The sequence below is a fragment of the Peromyscus californicus genome, unplaced genomic scaffold (assembly GCF_007827085.1).
Source record: "Peromyscus californicus insignis strain IS unplaced genomic scaffold, ASM782708v3 Scaffold_1__1_contigs__length_55948999, whole genome shotgun sequence".
Lineage (NCBI taxonomy): Eukaryota > Metazoa > Chordata > Mammalia > Rodentia > Cricetidae > Peromyscus > Peromyscus californicus.
Window position 1 is genome coordinate 48009176 of NW_026294492.1, and position 16256 is coordinate 48025431.

At 48.7% G+C, this 16256-nt stretch overlaps 1 protein-coding gene across 1 annotated transcript in view; it reads left to right on the forward strand.

Annotated features, from left to right (window-relative positions):
• Positions 1-11881: 11881 nt before the first annotated feature.
• Notch3 (notch receptor 3) overlaps positions 11882-16256 on the forward strand; it is a 45016-nt gene continuing 40641 nt past the window's right edge. Inside the window, exons 1-2 of the mRNA XM_052746771.1 lie at positions 11882-12040; positions 14494-14572. Coding sequence (XP_052602731.1) covers positions 11923-12040; positions 14494-14572 — 197 coding nt within the window. The 5' untranslated portion in view covers positions 11882-11922. The remainder of the gene's footprint in view (positions 12041-14493; positions 14573-16256) is intronic.

The following is a 16256-nucleotide window of genomic DNA, read 5'->3' on the forward strand; positions in this document are numbered from 1 at the left end:
TACCCACTGAACTGTCTCTCGTCATGTATTTATTCATTTCAATTTTGAGACATGGTCTTACCGTGCAGCCTTGGGCTGGCCAGGAATTTGAATATGTACACTAACTAGGCTGTGCTCGAACTCACAGAGATCCATCTACTTCTACCTCCCAAGTGCTGGGATTAAAGGCGTGTGCCACCATGCCCAGCTTCAATTTCTTTTTAAATTAAATGTATTTATTTATTTGTGTGTGCACGCATGAGTCATTTTATGACGTAGAAACCAGTCTGTTTTCTCCTTTATCACACGGTCCCTGGGGGACAATTCTTGTTGCCAAATTTGGTGGCAAGTGATTTTACCCACTGAGCCGTCTCTCTCATCCTGTTTCAGTTGGAGGTGGGGATAGGGTTGAGACGTGTCTCATGCACCCCAGGCTGAGGATGACCTTGAACTTCTGGATCACCCTGCCTCCACTTTCTGAGTTTGGGCTGAGATTACAGGCAATGCCACCATGCCTACTTTAGGTAGCAGGGATTCAACCCAGGGCCTTTGTGTGCTAGACAAGCACTCTACCACTGAGTTACATTTCTGGCACTGGAATGGGATTTTTTAAATTAATTTATGTTTTATGTACGAGTGTTCTGCATGCATACCTGCGTGCCAGAAGAGGGCATCAGATCCTATTATAGATGGTTGGGAGCTACCATGGGGTTGCTGGGAATTGAACTCATGACCTTTGGAAGAGCAGCCATTGCTCTTAACTGCTGAGCCCGTTCTCCAGCTTCACATTTCGTAGCTGTCAGGAATGGTTTGTTATTTCCCACACACGCACCTATGCCCATGGTGGACCCTCGCTGACATTTCTTCCTTTTCTCCATTCCTGTACCTGGTGTCCTTAGTTCCACGTGGCCAGCAGCCAGGTTGGTATGCACGGTCCGTGCTGCCGCCAGGAAGCTTCTGTTGCGGTGGTATTGATGACAGACACTGGGGGCTTCTGTGACAAGCTCCCCACGTCCAAAAAGAAAGAAAGAAAGAAACAGTCCAGACAGGAAGCTACTGAAGAGAGTCCTTAAAAATCGTGAGGAAGATTCTGAAGTGTAGCCCTTCAGAGTTGACAGGGGCGTGGGGAAGGACCCAGTGTTCTTTAAGGGGCTGGCCACTGGGAGTTGGACCACACTCCAGTGAGTGTGTGGGCCACACAGACTGGACTTGATGTTTACATTTGGAGGGGAGAATGGCACAGGAAGGGGAGGTGAGTGTGATCGGGGTGCATTGTACAAAATTCCCAGATAATTAGTAAAAATATGCGCGGGGGGGGGGGGGACTTTTTAAAAATTGTTGTCAGCCCCTGCTTGGAGAGGAAGCCAAAGGGGCCCCCCATCCCTGACAGAGAGAAAAGTCTGGGTCAGGGCCAGGAAAGTACAGGTCTGCTCATTGAAGAAAGACTTTGAAAAGATTTTTAAAAGTATGGCTTAGTGCCAGACCTAGTGACCTGAGTTTGATGCCCAGAACCCACATAGTAGAGAGAGAATTGACTTGAAGGTTGTTCTTTCACACACACACACACACACACACACACACACACACACGCGCGCGCGCGCGCGCGACAAATGCATGTGCACCACATTTCACATACACAAAATAAATAAAATGCAAGCCAGGCCCTGCTGGCACACGCCTTTAGTCCCAGCACTTGGGAGGCAGAGGCAGCTGATCTCTGTGAGTTCGAGGAGTTCGAGGCCAGCCTGGTCTACAGAGTGAGTTCCAGGACAACCAGGGCTGTTACACAGTGAAACCCCTCTCAAAAAAAAAAAAAAAAAAACCAGACAAAAAAATACATTTTAAGATTTATTTTTTATTAGTGTTGATCTTGTGTGTGTCTGTGTACAGATTTATGCACGTGACTGCAATTGTCTTTAGAGCCAAAAGGAATCAGATCCCCTAGAGTTAGAATTACAGGCAGTTGTGAGCAGTCCAACACGGGTTCTGAGAATCCAACTCAGGTCCTCCGCAAGAACAGTAGTGCTCTTAACCCCTGAACCATCTCTCTAGTGCCAATAAGATGTAACAAAAATTGTTTTAAAGCGGGGAGGGGCGGCGAGAGAGGGATGAACAACAGGATGGGGGGGGGGGCAGGGCTGGGATTCCCTCCTGGGCCCATAGAGAGGAGGGACTTGAGCCGCACCTGCCCAGGCTGGGTACAGTGAAAAGGCTGAGTCAGCTGACAGACAGCTTACTCAGCACCCTGCAGTGAATCAGCCTGCCCTCCTTCTTATGCAACATTCTCTTTCTTTGTCCAACCTTTACTCCTTCCTTCCCCTTCCCCTCCAATCCACATGGTCCGGGGTCCCTTAGACCTCAGATCAGATCTGAGCGCTTCGTGCTGGGGATGTAGCTCATTGCTACAACTGGTTGCCTGGTATGCACCGGGTCCTGGGTCCCATCTTCTGAACCGCAAAACAGAAACTAATGACAAGGCAGGCATGGTGGCGCACGCCTTTAATCCCAGCGCTCGGGAGGCAGAAGCAGATGCGTCTCTGTGAGTTCGAGGCCAGCCTGGTCTACAGAGGTAAATTCCAGGACAGCCAGGACTACACAGAGAAACCCAGTCTCAAAAAACCAAAACCTAGCGAACAAAAACCTAATGGAAGAGCAAACCAGGGCTGGTGAGATGGCTCAGTGGGTAAAGGCACTTGCCAGGCAAACTGGTGACATGATTTCCAACCTCAGAACCCACACAAAGGAAGGGGAGAACCTACGGCACTAAGCTGTCCTCTGACTCCACACTCAAGCCATGGAATACATGAAAACACACACACACACACACACACACACACACGCACACACACACACACACACACACACACACACACCACCACCAACAACAACAACAGCAAATTCAGCTCTTTTATGGAGCACCCATGAAATCATGGTTGTTGTCGAAGTTACTCTGCTTCACCCATAAGCTAGGCAGGTAGCTCTTCTCCCTCACAAGGGATACACCCGTGAGGGGCCATGGAAGCTTCCTGGAGCTCAGCTCTGACACCAGCTCTGAATGCTTTCCTTTTTCACTAACATTCTCTCTCAGTCTCCCTCACCTCCTCCTACTGCAGTCTTTAAAAGTCGTCTAAACGGGACTGAAGCTAGTTGTATAGTAAAGCTCTTGCCTAGCTCATGTGAGGCCTAGAGTTGAATTCCTAGCAAATAGATAAAGAAGCAAACCTTATCTAAGGGGATCTGGGCTGTGTGCTCATGGGCAACTGAAGCAGGAAGATCATTCAATCTTAAAAAAATATTTTTAATGTTTGATGTGTGTGTGTGTGTGTGTGTGTGTGTGTGTGTGTGTGTATTCATATAGGTATGTGGTGGTTGGAATAGGTATGGCCCTCATAGACTCATGTGTTTGAATGCTTGGCTCCCGGAGTGACACTATTAGAAGGTATGGCCTTGTTGGAGGAAGTGAGTCACTAAGGGGTGGGTTTTGAGGTCTCATATGCTCAAGCTATGCCCAGTGTGCGACACACAGTTCACTCCCTGTTGCCTACAGATCAAGATGTAGAGCTCTCAGCTCCTTCTCCAGCACCACGTCTGCCTGCAAGCTGCCATGCTTCCTGCCATGATGGACTAAACCTCTGTGTGGGGTCAGAGGACAGCTTAGTGCCGTAGGTTCTCCCCTTCCTTTGTGTGGGTTCTGAGGATGGAAACTGTAAGCAAGCCCCAATTCAATGCTTTTAATAAGAGTTGCTGTGGTCATGGTGTCCCTTCACAGCAACCGAAACTCTAACTAAGACGGGGTATATAAGTGTGTATTTGCATTGGTGCATTTGTAGAGGGCAGTTTGCAGGAGTCAGTTTCTCCTTCCACCATGTGGCTCCCAGGGATCCAGTTCAGGTCTGGAAACAGGTACCTGTACCTGACAAGCCATCTTACTAGGCCACTTTTTTTTGAGACAGCAACTCAGGGAGCCTAAGCTGGCCTGGGACTCCCTCCACAGCTGCTGATGACCTTGAATGTCTGGTCCCCCACTGGCACCTCTAATGTGCTGTGATTACAGGCATGTGCTACTGGGACGTTTTTGTTTTTAAACTGTGGTGTTGGGGATCCAGCTGAGGGCTCTGTGCACAATAAGCAAGTGCTGCTCGGGTTAAGCTACATTCTCGGCCTTGGAAGAGCACTTAAGCGCAGCAGCTCAAGTCCAGCCTGACAATGTAGCAAGTCCTTCTCCCCATCTCAGAACAGAATCAACACACACACACACACACACACACACACACACACACACACACACATACACACACACACACATACACACACACACATACACACACACACACACACATACACACACACACATACACACACACACACACACACACACACACACATAAAATAGAAAATATAGTTGAGGATGTAGCTCAGTGGAAGGGCACTTGTCTGGCAAGTATAAGGTCTTTTGATAGATTCCCCCAGCACTTCCAAATTTTAAGTAAAAAAGAAAAGCCATGGTGCGGTGTGATGATGCATGCCTTAAATCCCAGCAGTGAGGAAGCAAAAGGCAGCAGCTCTCTATGAATTCTAGGTCAGCTGGCCTACACAGTGAGTTCCAGGCTACTCAGGGGTACGTATCAAGACCTTGTCTCATTTCACACCCTCAAAAAAAAAAAAAAAAGAGAGAAAGAAAAAAAGAGAATCTGGCCAGAAAGTTCAGGACTATATTTATATGGATAACTGGGGGCCAAGAAATATGGCTCAGAGCCAAAGCTGATGACCTGTGTTTGATAAATAAGACAAAATAAATATCCAGAGCAAGCAAAGCCAGAGGTAAAGACAGCAGATTCACAGTTGTCAGTAGCTGGCGGCAGGGAGAGGAGGCGTGGCTGATGTTAGGAACAAGATCCTTTCTCCAGGACAACGGGATGTCATGGAGACAGAGAGGTGAAAATTAACTCAAAACTGTGACCACATTAAGTGACACTGAGTAGTAAACATCAAAGTAGCAAATAGGTAAATTTACGTAATGTAAATTATACCTCAACTTAAAAAAAAAAATCAAGAATCAGGTGTGGTGGTGCATGCCTTTAATCCCAGCTCTTGGGAGGCAGAGACAGGCAGATCTATGTGAGTTTGAGGCCAGCCTGGTCTACAGAAGAGTTCCAGGACAGCCAGGGCTACACAGAGAAACCCTGTCTCAAAACAAAACAAAACAAACAAAACAAAGCAAAACTACAAAAAGCATCAACATAACCACCACCACCACCAACAACAAAAATCAACGGAAATCACTAATAAATGCAAAAATCCAGTGGGCAAAAGTTTAATAGGCACCAGAATATTTATAGATTCAGAGTATCTCCTTAAAAAATAACTGTTATTGTGGAAGATACCATGCTTGGTGGCACATGCCTACAATCTCAGCACTAAGTAGTTGGAGGCAGATTCAAAAGTTTAAGGTCAGCCTTGGCTACACTGTGAGTTCAAGGATAGCCTGAGCTATATAGAAAGACCCTATCTCAAAACACCAAGGCCTGGGGGGATGTAGCTCATCAGTAGAGCATTTGGTCAGCATGTTCAAGGCCTCAGGAGCCACCTCAGCATTGCAAAATAAATTAATAAACAAATTAAATATTGCAATAAGAAGAAGACAACTTTTGCCAACTTTGCTTAAACCATCAAAGTTGGTTTTGTGTGTGTGTGTGTGTGTGTGTGTGTGTGTGTGTGTGTGTTTGTTTGTTTGTTTTTGTTTTTGTTTGGGAGGGTTTTTAGAGACAAAGTTTCTCTGTGTAGCCCTTGGCTGTCCTAAAAACTAGCTCTGTGGACCAGGCTGGCCTCAAACTCACACAGGTCCACCTGCCTCTGCCTCCTGAGTTCTGGGATAAAAGGGGTGCAGAACTACTACCAGGCAAGCCATAAAAGTTTAATGCCACCAATTTTGGGGACAGAGGATAGGTACCTTGATAATATACCCTAGGGAGAATCCAGGGGTCCTACCAAAGATGCACAGTTAGTCCTGAGGGACTTGCAGGCCACTCATCTAAGAGGCATCCTTTCAAACCACTGACCTCAACTTTCTGAAAACAGCAGCCACGAAACACAAAGTCAGATGAATTACTTTAGTAGAGATCTGGCATCCAATCCTGGATCAGCAAGGAAGCTATAAGGGATGTTACTGGGAACAAACAGAGAACTTTTAATATAAACTTTGGGTGGGGGCTGGGGATGTGGTTAGGTGGTCGAGTGTCCACCTAGCACACTGGAAACCCTGGGCCCCATCCCCAGCATCACATAGACCAAGCATGGACACACACACCTGTAATCCCAGCACTGGGGAGACAGAGGTAGAAAGAGAGGGACTTCAGGTCAATTCTGGTCACATAGTAAGTTCAAGGCCAGTCTGAGCTGCATGAGACTCTGCCCAAAAAGGAGATGCAGGAAAAGCAGGACAACAACAAAGTGGTCCTGAAAGATGGTTCAACTGTTACCAGAGCTTGCTGCATCATCATGAGGATCAGATCCCAGCATTCACTTAACAAGCTGGGTATTCCACAAATGTCCATAACTCCAGCTTTGAGGGATCCAGTGCTCTTTCCTGGTCTCTGCATGCGCGCACACACACACACACACACACACACACACACACACACACACACACACACACACACACACACACACACTGTGGATGATTGATTGATAAATAAAATGCTGATTGGCCAGTAGCCAGGCAGGAAGTATAGGGGGCGGGACAAGCAGAGAAGAGAATTCTGGGAACAGGAAGGCTGAGTCAGGAGTCATCAGCCAGACACAGAGGAAACGATAAAAGTACCAGTAAGCCACAAGGCACGTGGCAACTTATAGATTAATAGAAATGGGTTAGTTTAAGATGTAAGAGTTAGTCAATAGTTAGCCTGAGCTAATGGCCAAGCAGTTTTAAATAATATTAGTCTGTTTGTGTTTATTTGGGTCTGAGCAACTTTGGAAACACAAGGATGCAGGAGACGTGTGGATACAGGAAAACTTTAATTACAAATGGCACCCAACGGCTCGAGTTTCCACCTAAAATCTGAGAAAGCTTAAAAAATGGAGCTAAAATAGCTTCCTAGTTGTCTCTCTCAAGTTAGCCGCAGCCTGCATGCTTGACCTACTATATGGCGGGTTCCTGGCGTGCGGCAGGCTTGACCTACTCATGGCAGGAATGAGGTATCTGCAAGCCACACATTACGCTGCTGCTACGTGGTGGATTTAGCCTTTGCTAGTATAGACCAAAAAAAAAAAAAGAGGTTTCTGGGGTGCACACTGCTGGATGGAAGCATAGACCCACTGCTTCCCAGAGTTGGTGGTGAGCATGGTTCCCAGAGCTGCCTATAAAGGTCGTTCCTTTATATTGGGAAGCTGAGGTGGGCAGAGAATGCTACAGTTTAAAGCAACAGATTTGCAATATGACAGATTCAGATGGGATAAACCTCTAAACAGTTTACAATGTGTGTAAAAATGTACGTAGGCTTGGAAGAGAAAAAAATGTATGCAATTATATAAAGAAATAGATAGTTTTAAAAAATAAAGTCTTTAAAGAGAAAATAAAAGTAATATAAAAAATAAGCTACATAAAGATGGATATCACACAGAGAATCTGGACTGTGTTGTCTTTGATATTTTTAACTGCAGAGAGATATTTGATTGTAAAGGCAGATGAATTAAACCAATATGTATATTTTAAAGGTACCTTGACTTCAAAATTTGGATCAAAAGATATGTTTCTTTGGAAAGGAGTCTCTGCTTTTGTTTCCACAGAAAGCGAGAAGCTATGGATTTGTTCCAGATTAAGATACATCAGGTTTGACCAGCCAAGACCCCCTGAAAGGTCTTCAGTGACACCATGGCCCAGATGATCCAACATCCAGAATGGTTTCAAGGCAACTGACTCAGACAATACAGCCTCACAGACTATTTCATAATCCTAAAATTTTCTTTATGTCCCCATAAGAACACAGCGCCCTCATCCAGCAGGAAGCAGTATGAGAAGCTACACCCAAATTCCCAAAATATTGTTTATGAATGTTTATTTTTATCTAAAACAGGTTGATTATAAATGCAATCTTTTTCTAAAGAAGAAAAGGGGTAGTTTAGATATGATAGGATGTAGTTTAGATATGATATGAAATTAATGAACCTACTTTTAAAGAGCAACAACTTGTTTAGAAATGTTTTACATTGCTATGGAATTTAGTTTATTGATACAAGTTTAAACTTAATTTTGTTATACTGTACATATATTTTTACTCTTGTTTGAGGTATTATGTTTATGTAACTCATTTAGATTGTAATGGATAATTAAAAAATACAGATTAATAACTAGTCTTCTATGATAGTCAAACTTATAGCCATGTTAAGTTTTCTAGATATATATATATAGAGAGAGATATTTCAGATAGATAGGTAATCTTCAAACACTTCAAAGACCTACAGAATATGGCATTTAAAATGTTTTAAAAATTTAGACTTTCTGGACAGTGAGACATGTCTGCTCCTGGCAGGACTGATTTACTTCAGAGAGGATGATGGGCATTGAAGACATTCCATATGGAGTTTATCTTCTTCTTGACAAAAATAGCCATTTGGGTAAGAAACTGTTCTTGCTTGGACTACTTGATTGACTGGCAGGACCCATAGGAAGGTGACCACTGAACTTTGCTTGGCAAAAATGATCCTTCAGGTTCCTGCTTCACAGAGGAAACTGCCAGACATTCTAAAGGACACAGAGAAAAATGACTGAGAGACTCTAGACCTATGGGCTGAAGACAGATGCCCCAACTTTACAGAAGAACTTTGGATGACTGTCCAGGCTGCCAACTGTCTCTGTCTACCCTGCAAGACTCCTGAAAGTTGCTTGTGTCCTCCTATTTCTCAGGTAATAGTATATCCTTCTGGGGTCTTTAATGTAATTGAAGATTAGATAGTTATAATTTCCTTAGTTATGATAAAAGATAAGTTAGATATGAAACCTTAGACTCACAAATATAGGATAGATAGGATATTTTCTTTAATTTTGCCAAATACAAATAGACTAGATATTATAAATAGACTGGCTATTGTAACTGTAATTCTTGCTTGATAATTGTTTTGTTATATGTAATTTTACTATGTGAAAGTTAAAACCTTCCTTTTTGAAAAAAAAAAGGCGGGGGGAAGTGCTGTGGATGATTGATTGATAAATAAAATGCTGATTGGCCAGTAGCCAGACAGGAAATGTAGGTGGGACAAGCAGAGAAGAGAATTCTGGGAACAGGAAAGCTGAGTCAGGAGTCACCAGCCAGACACAGAGGAAGCGAGATGTAAAAGTACTGGTAAGCCACAAGCCACATGGCAACTTATAGATTAATAGAAATGGGTTAGTTTAAGATGTAAGAGCTAGTCAAGCCGGGCGGTGGTGGCGCACACCTTTAATCCCAGCACTTGGGAGGCAGAGCCAGACGGATGTCTGTGAGTTCGAGGCTAGCCTGGTCTACAGAGTGAGTTCCAGGAAAGGTGCAAAGCTACACAGAGAAACCCTGTCTCGAAAGACCAAAAAAAAAAAGATCTAGTCAATAGTTAGCCTGAGCTAATGGCCATGCAGTTTTAAATAATATTAGCCTGTGTGTGTTTATTTGTGTCTGAGTGGCTGCAGAAATGCAAGGATACAGGAGCTGGGTGGACACAGGAAAACTTCAACTACACACACAAACACACACACACACACACACACACACACACACACACACACACACACACACATATTTAAAGACAGGGTCTCACTACGTAGCCCTGGCTCTCCTGGAACTTGCTATGTAGACCAGGCTGGTCTCAAATCCACAGAGATCCTCCTGCCTCTGCCTTGAGAGAAGGTGTGCGCTATGAAACCCTGCCCAAACACAGTAGAGCTGGCCCTGAAGGTGTAGGTCGAGGAGAACCAAGCCTGAGGACATGGAAGCAGGAGAACTGGCCCTGCCCCTTCTCATCCCTAGCCAGGACAATACAGGAGTGCTCACCCTGGTGATGAGGACAAGGAAGAGCTGGTGGGCTGACCAACCCTGCAACTACCCAGGCCTAGAACCAGGGTTATGAGTTGGCCCACCCCAACATCCACTCCATCTGTGATCTGCTGGAGCACATAAAGGGACCGGTCCTACAGACCCAAAGCTTCAGGATTTCCACGACACAGGGCAACAACAGGAAAACCAAGAGGAGTCCCAGGGAGGGCCCAGCACTGATAGTGTAAGCAGAAGCCAGAGGCCTTGGACCAGACCGAGGACTCTTTGCAATGGACACTTGCAAGTAAAGATACATGGATAAAAGGGTTTACTGTGTGACTCACTGTGTCACACTACAGCCTCCACGATGAGACTGATTTTTCTTTTTTTCTTTCTCTTAAATTTTATTTTATTTTATTTTGTGGGGAGGTTGCAAGGGCAGAGGGTGGATACAAAGGGATGGGAAAATGAATGGGATGGAGATGCATGATGTGAAAGACACAAAGAATAAATTAAAAAGAACATTAAAAAATAAAAAATTAAAAAAAGAAACCCTGCCCAATAAAAAAAATACATTTATTTATTGTTATCTGGTGGTGATGGGGGGATGTGTTCCACTTATGGAGGTCAGAGGACAACTTGTGGGAGTTGGTTTTCTCCTTCTACCACATGGGTGTGGTGTATGTCCTTCCAGGATTCTATGGGTCCTCTAGCCCAGCCTGTGGTCTCTCAGTGTCACTTCCCTCTCCCGGGACAGGGCTTAGGACCTCTAGAGTTCCCATTCTTAGCCTTAAACAGAAGGGCTGGCAGAAGCCTTAGCAGGTCAACTGGTACTGTAAAACTCAGTTAATGGCAATGAAAAGACAGGCCTCCCCAGGCATGGTGGTGCACGCCTTTAATCTCAGCACTGGGGAGGCAGAGGTAGGCTGATCTGTGAGTTCAAGGCCAGCCTGATTTACAAAGCAAGTTCCAGGGCAGCCATGGCTACACAGAGAAACCTTGTCTCAAAAACTAAAAGAATAAAAAAGGAAAGAAAAAAATGGGCCTCATGGTGAAACTATGTAGGATGCGGGTGTGCTAGGGGCTGGTGTGGACATTTAAAACGCTTTATATCTTACTTATTTCTCGTGAGTGTGTGTGTGTGTGTGTGCGCGCGCGCGCGCGCGCGAGTGTGCACAGTGTGTGTTTAGGGTGCATGTACCACAGGGTGCATGTGGCGTCGGAAGACAATTTGTGTGTGTTCATCCTTTCCTTCTACCACGGGAGTCCCAGGAATTGAACTCAGGTCTTCAGGATTGGCACCTTTCCCCCGTCGGTAGATCTTGGTGATCAGCACACGTGGGAGAAAGGAGGCTGCTTCCTGGGAGAGCTGACCACAGGCACATGAGAGACTCACGTGCATGCGACTCCTGGCAAGATCGTAAATGCCGCCCTGGTTTATGGCATAGTTGGGCACGAGTTTTGAGCTGGTTTAGTGTCCCTGTGAAACTTCTGCACGGGCTTGCTTGGGTCCGGCGGAGGATACGTGTTCATTAGCCTCTCTGGACCTAGGTTGGGAAGGTTTGGAGTCGAGGGTGTCCTGGCTGTGTATGTGTGCCCTGGCTTTGGTTGTGTTCTGGAGGATGGGGATGGGTATGCTCATGAGCTGCATGCCCGTCCTGTCACGCCGGTTAGGCCCGCGTCTCTCTTGGCCGACTTGAGCGTACCAAGGTCCGCTGCTCCCAGGCTCGGCGGGTTGAGGGTCGGACCCCAGGAGGCCGGGCAGGGGGCGGGGGCGGTCAGGGCCAGCCCCGGGGCGGGGCGAGCCGCCCAGGGCTGGGGGCGGGGCGGCCTGGCAGCCTCACTTCGGCGAAGTTGGCGGCGCGGAGGCTGGCCGGGGACGCGCCCGGAGCCCTGGGAAAGAGGGAGGAGGGAGGAGGGAGGAGGGAGGGTCGCGGCCGCCATGGGGCCGGGGGCCCGGGGCCGCCGCCGCCGTCGTCGCTTGATGGCCCTGCCACCGCCACCACCGCCCATGCGGGCGCTGCCCCTGCTGTTGCTGCTAGCAGGGCAGGGGGCTGCAGGTGAGGGATCAGGGACATGGAGGGTGGGACTGGGGCTGCAGGGGCGGGGAAGCACAAAACCCCCTAAGTTTGGGACTTAGGGGACCTGTAAGCCCAGCACTAGAGCTGGTGCAGAGGTGCAGGAGCTGGAGGCTGTATGCCCGTCATGGGGCGCACAGGGATTCGTGATGGGAAGGCAAGGTCTTAGAGGCCCGAGGAATCAAGATCCTTGAATGAGCCAGGAGTCCGAGACTGGGGACTCGGATGTGGGAATCTGGGGCTGAAATTTGGAGGCGAGGTGTATCAAAAGTTCCAGGCTCACCCCATCCTACTTCTGCCTGGAGTCCTGGGAAGGTTACGGTGGGGGCTCAAAGACCCCCAAGGCCTAAGACCCCTTGCACAAAAGGCTCCCCCCATCCCGGGCGGGCCGGGAGTGGTGGAGGGGGGGCGAAGAGGGGGCGCGAAGTTCTCGGAGCTCTGCACTGGGAGAAAACTTCTCAGGCCGGAGAGCTGCAAGACCTGGGGCTGGAGCGCGAGGAGCCGGAGCTGAAGCCCCAGCGGCGCCCGCGCCCCCTCCCCCCTCGTGCCGCCCGCTCCCTCTTCTGGCTGCTAGGATCCCACAGCCTCGGTACCCCGCCTCTGCGCCGGGAGGAGAAGGGGCGAAGCCCACGTGCTCCTCTCCGGCTTCTGGGCCCCCTCCCTGTGGCCGGAGCCCCTCCCCAGCCGGCCCGGGGGCCCCCTCCCCTTCTCCTCCAAGCCTTACTCCCCTCCCCCGCTTGGGACAATGGCTGCGCCGTCTAGACACCCCCTCCCCCCGGCCGGCCTCGCGCTTTCTTTGCCAGACAAAGCGGGACCCACGGAGGGCCAGAGCGGGGACTGAGGGGGCGCCCCCATCCCCGCCCCGGGAGGCCTGATCAGCGGGGGAGGGGCATAAAACGGTGGCCTGGGCCGGGAGTTCTAGGGAGCCCACGGTGGGACTTGGGCCCGGTGAGAGTTGCAGAGAGGGCCCAGCATCCCCAGCGTAGCCTTTGGGCTCATCTAGGCAGGACCAGGCAGGAGCCACCGCCCCCGCGGGGCCAGCACAGACTCATGGCCTGTCACACATAGAGAGATGCAAATGTGCATGTGCGCAGGTTCATGACACCCACAGATGCACACTTGGCACATACAAGACACACCTACGTGTTCACTGTTCATATGCTAATGTGCATTCATACAAGGTCAAATATGGTCACACATGCATAGATATACCAAGACTTGGTATGCATTCATAGTCAAGGTCATACTCAGAGGTGCCAATACATGACCCATACAGACACACCCGTGGCCACACAGTTGTATGCTTGAATACTGCTGTTCATATAAGTGGATGCACAGCACATGCAGCTTGTGTGCTTGTGTGCACATGGAGTGCTTGGCTATGCTGTTCACAGGTATCAGCACAGTAACATGCACATGCATTTTCACTATTAGCCACACAGTGGCCTAATACTCTCAAGTCTTCACAGACTGTCACACAAACTCACAAGCATGTGTGCACAACACACACACTCTCTCTCTCACACACACACAGGGCTCACATAGTCATGTCTCCCATCACACAGTTTCCAGTGCAATGTCACAGAAATGAATAGGTCGTTTGTTCTTAACTCATTCTCTTATTGTGTCTCTGAATCTCTCTCCTTTCAGTGTCTGTCTGTCCCTGTTTCTCAGTTCCCTCCTCATTCCTACTCTCTCCAAGGAACACACTTCTACAGAGCCCCACACCTGCCTGAGCACATAATTCTCCACTAGCTCAGACCTGGCCACACCTCTCACCCAACTGGCAAGACTGACACACCCAAGAGGGACACAGCCCTGAGGGATGGGGACACTGGACAGGGTAGCACATGTCTTGCACCAGGTGCCTCTCCCTTCTACTACACACCCTACCCATCTAGTACCCACAGCCATCTCTCTATTGCTGTCACGAGTTGGTCCTGGGTGCATGCTTTGCCTACTCTTTCAAGAGCCAGCAGGCTTGCCTGGCTGGAGTACATACGTTATTGGAAGGTAGACCCAGAGGCCCACCATTCCTCACCTCGTCCCTTATCCCAGGACCTGGGCTTGGAGATGCAGACCCTCTTTCACACTCAGCATGTTCATTTCCTACTCTATATCCCTTCTCCAGTATGGACATGTTAGTTGGGTAACTTCCTGAGCCCCCACATCTGGCACAAGTCAACTCCTCCTCCTTCCCACCCCTGCCTTGTGGTTCCCAGGGCTTGAGCTGGCAGGGACAGCTGCGGCCCCAACAGCTGGGACTGGGGTGGGGGGCCATGGGAACTGTAGATAGGGGGCCTCTCAGTACCCACAGAGACACCCTCCAGCCCTGTGCAGCTGTTGCCTGGCAGACAGGAGAGGAGGGTCTGTCCTTTCAGTTTGGGGTTCTGGGTGCCTGTCTGACCTCCCCACCTTCTTTTGCTCCTACACAGCTCCCCCTTGCCTGGATGGAAGCCCATGTGCAAATGGAGGTCGGTGCACCCAGCAGCCCTCCCGGGAGGCTGCCTGCCTGTGAGTGTCTGGCCCAGTGCCATCAGTGGGCCCTGCATGGGGAGGGAATCTGTCCTCTTCCCCTGCCTCCAAGTCTCCTGGGGGATGCTGGTATCACTTCCTCCATGTGTGTGGCTTGGGTAACCTCTTGTGTTTCCCTGTTGGGAATCAGACAGAGTTAAGAGCAGAGGCTCTGAAGTCTGTCTGGCCTGGGTTCAAAACCCACATCATGTTGCTAAGTGGCTGAGACTTAAACCCATTAAATCACAGTGTTCTGGAACGTAAAATTGATTCCCAAGGCCAATGACAGTAGCTTGACAAGGATGAGGACATCCATACCCTCCCATATCCGAGGATTTAGGAGGCACACCGGCTGCCTACGCTAGAGTCCCGTTTTATTGTTTTCTGGTTTGTGTGACCTTAGGTCAGTCACTTCTCTTTTCTGTGCCCCACTGCATCTGTGAACTAGGAATGCCTTCCCTGGCATATGGCTGCGAAGGAGTTCAAGAATTATTTGTTCAATAATACAAGGAAATGCAGAGGATCGGGGAAGAAGAGCAGGGGTTGGGAGAGAAGGGAGTAGAGGCAGACAGAGCTCTGAGCTCTGGACATCTGTAGTCAGTCCTGAGAACCTTCTGAGCCACTTTGGATCTGTAATGGCATTGTGAAGATTTGAAAAGAACCTTTAACAGGGTGGTTTACACCTGTCTTTCCCAGCAGAAGCAGGAGGATTGCCTTTAGTTGGAGGTCAGCTTGCACTACATATTGAGTTCCATGCCTGCTTATGCCACAGTGAGGCTGTCTCGAACATGTTTTGTTTTTGTGTTTAAAGGTAGGGCGCCCAGCAAGATAGCTCAAGTAGGCAAAGGAGCTGGCTGCCAAACTTTGGTAACCTGAGTTAAATCCTGGGGACCTACAAGGTGGAAGGAGAGAACCAACTTCTACAAGTTGTTCTGACCTCCACGTGCACACATACACACAGAAATTAATGTAATAAAAATATATTTAAAAATGAGAGAGACTTTTGAAACTCTTTGAGGGCTGGAGGTGTTCAGTGGTGAGTGCTTGCCTAGCCTGGGTTTGCGGGGATGGACCTCAAGGTTTGTGGCCTTATTGAGCTTGTTTTCTCCTTAATAGCGACAGCAGTCCATCCAGCAACTATTAATTAGCTCATAAATGTTCATTTACTCAGTACCGTGTGGGCTAGCCAGTGGGTCAGCCTCAAGCTCGATGGGACCAGGATGACTTTCGATATAGAAGAACCCCCTTTGAGGTTATAGTGGCGGATGAACTCAAGTGGCTGGAACCCCATTTAGCTTCATCTAGGGGCTACTGGCCGAAGGGCATCCTGAGGGTGGGGGTTTAAGTTGGAGGAGCTGGGAGTGTGTCCTTACTTGGAAGGAAGGCTGAGACACCGGGCCGGGCGCCTGCGCAGTGGAACTACATGCCTGGACTACTGCCGACAGGTGAATACGCCCGAGGCCGCCCCGCCCCTCGACAGGTGAATCACCGGCTCACTCGGCCTCCGGGAGCCCGGATCGCGCGGAGTGGAGCCCGCTCAGGCTCCCGAGTAGATCCCTTGGGGAGCCTCACCCTATGTCCCCTTCATCCCCCCAAGCCTCTCCTTCAGTTTCTCAAATCCTCCTGTCTGCTTAGGGGTGACCCCCCAAATGTCACTTTCTTCCACCGATTACTCCGCCCATCT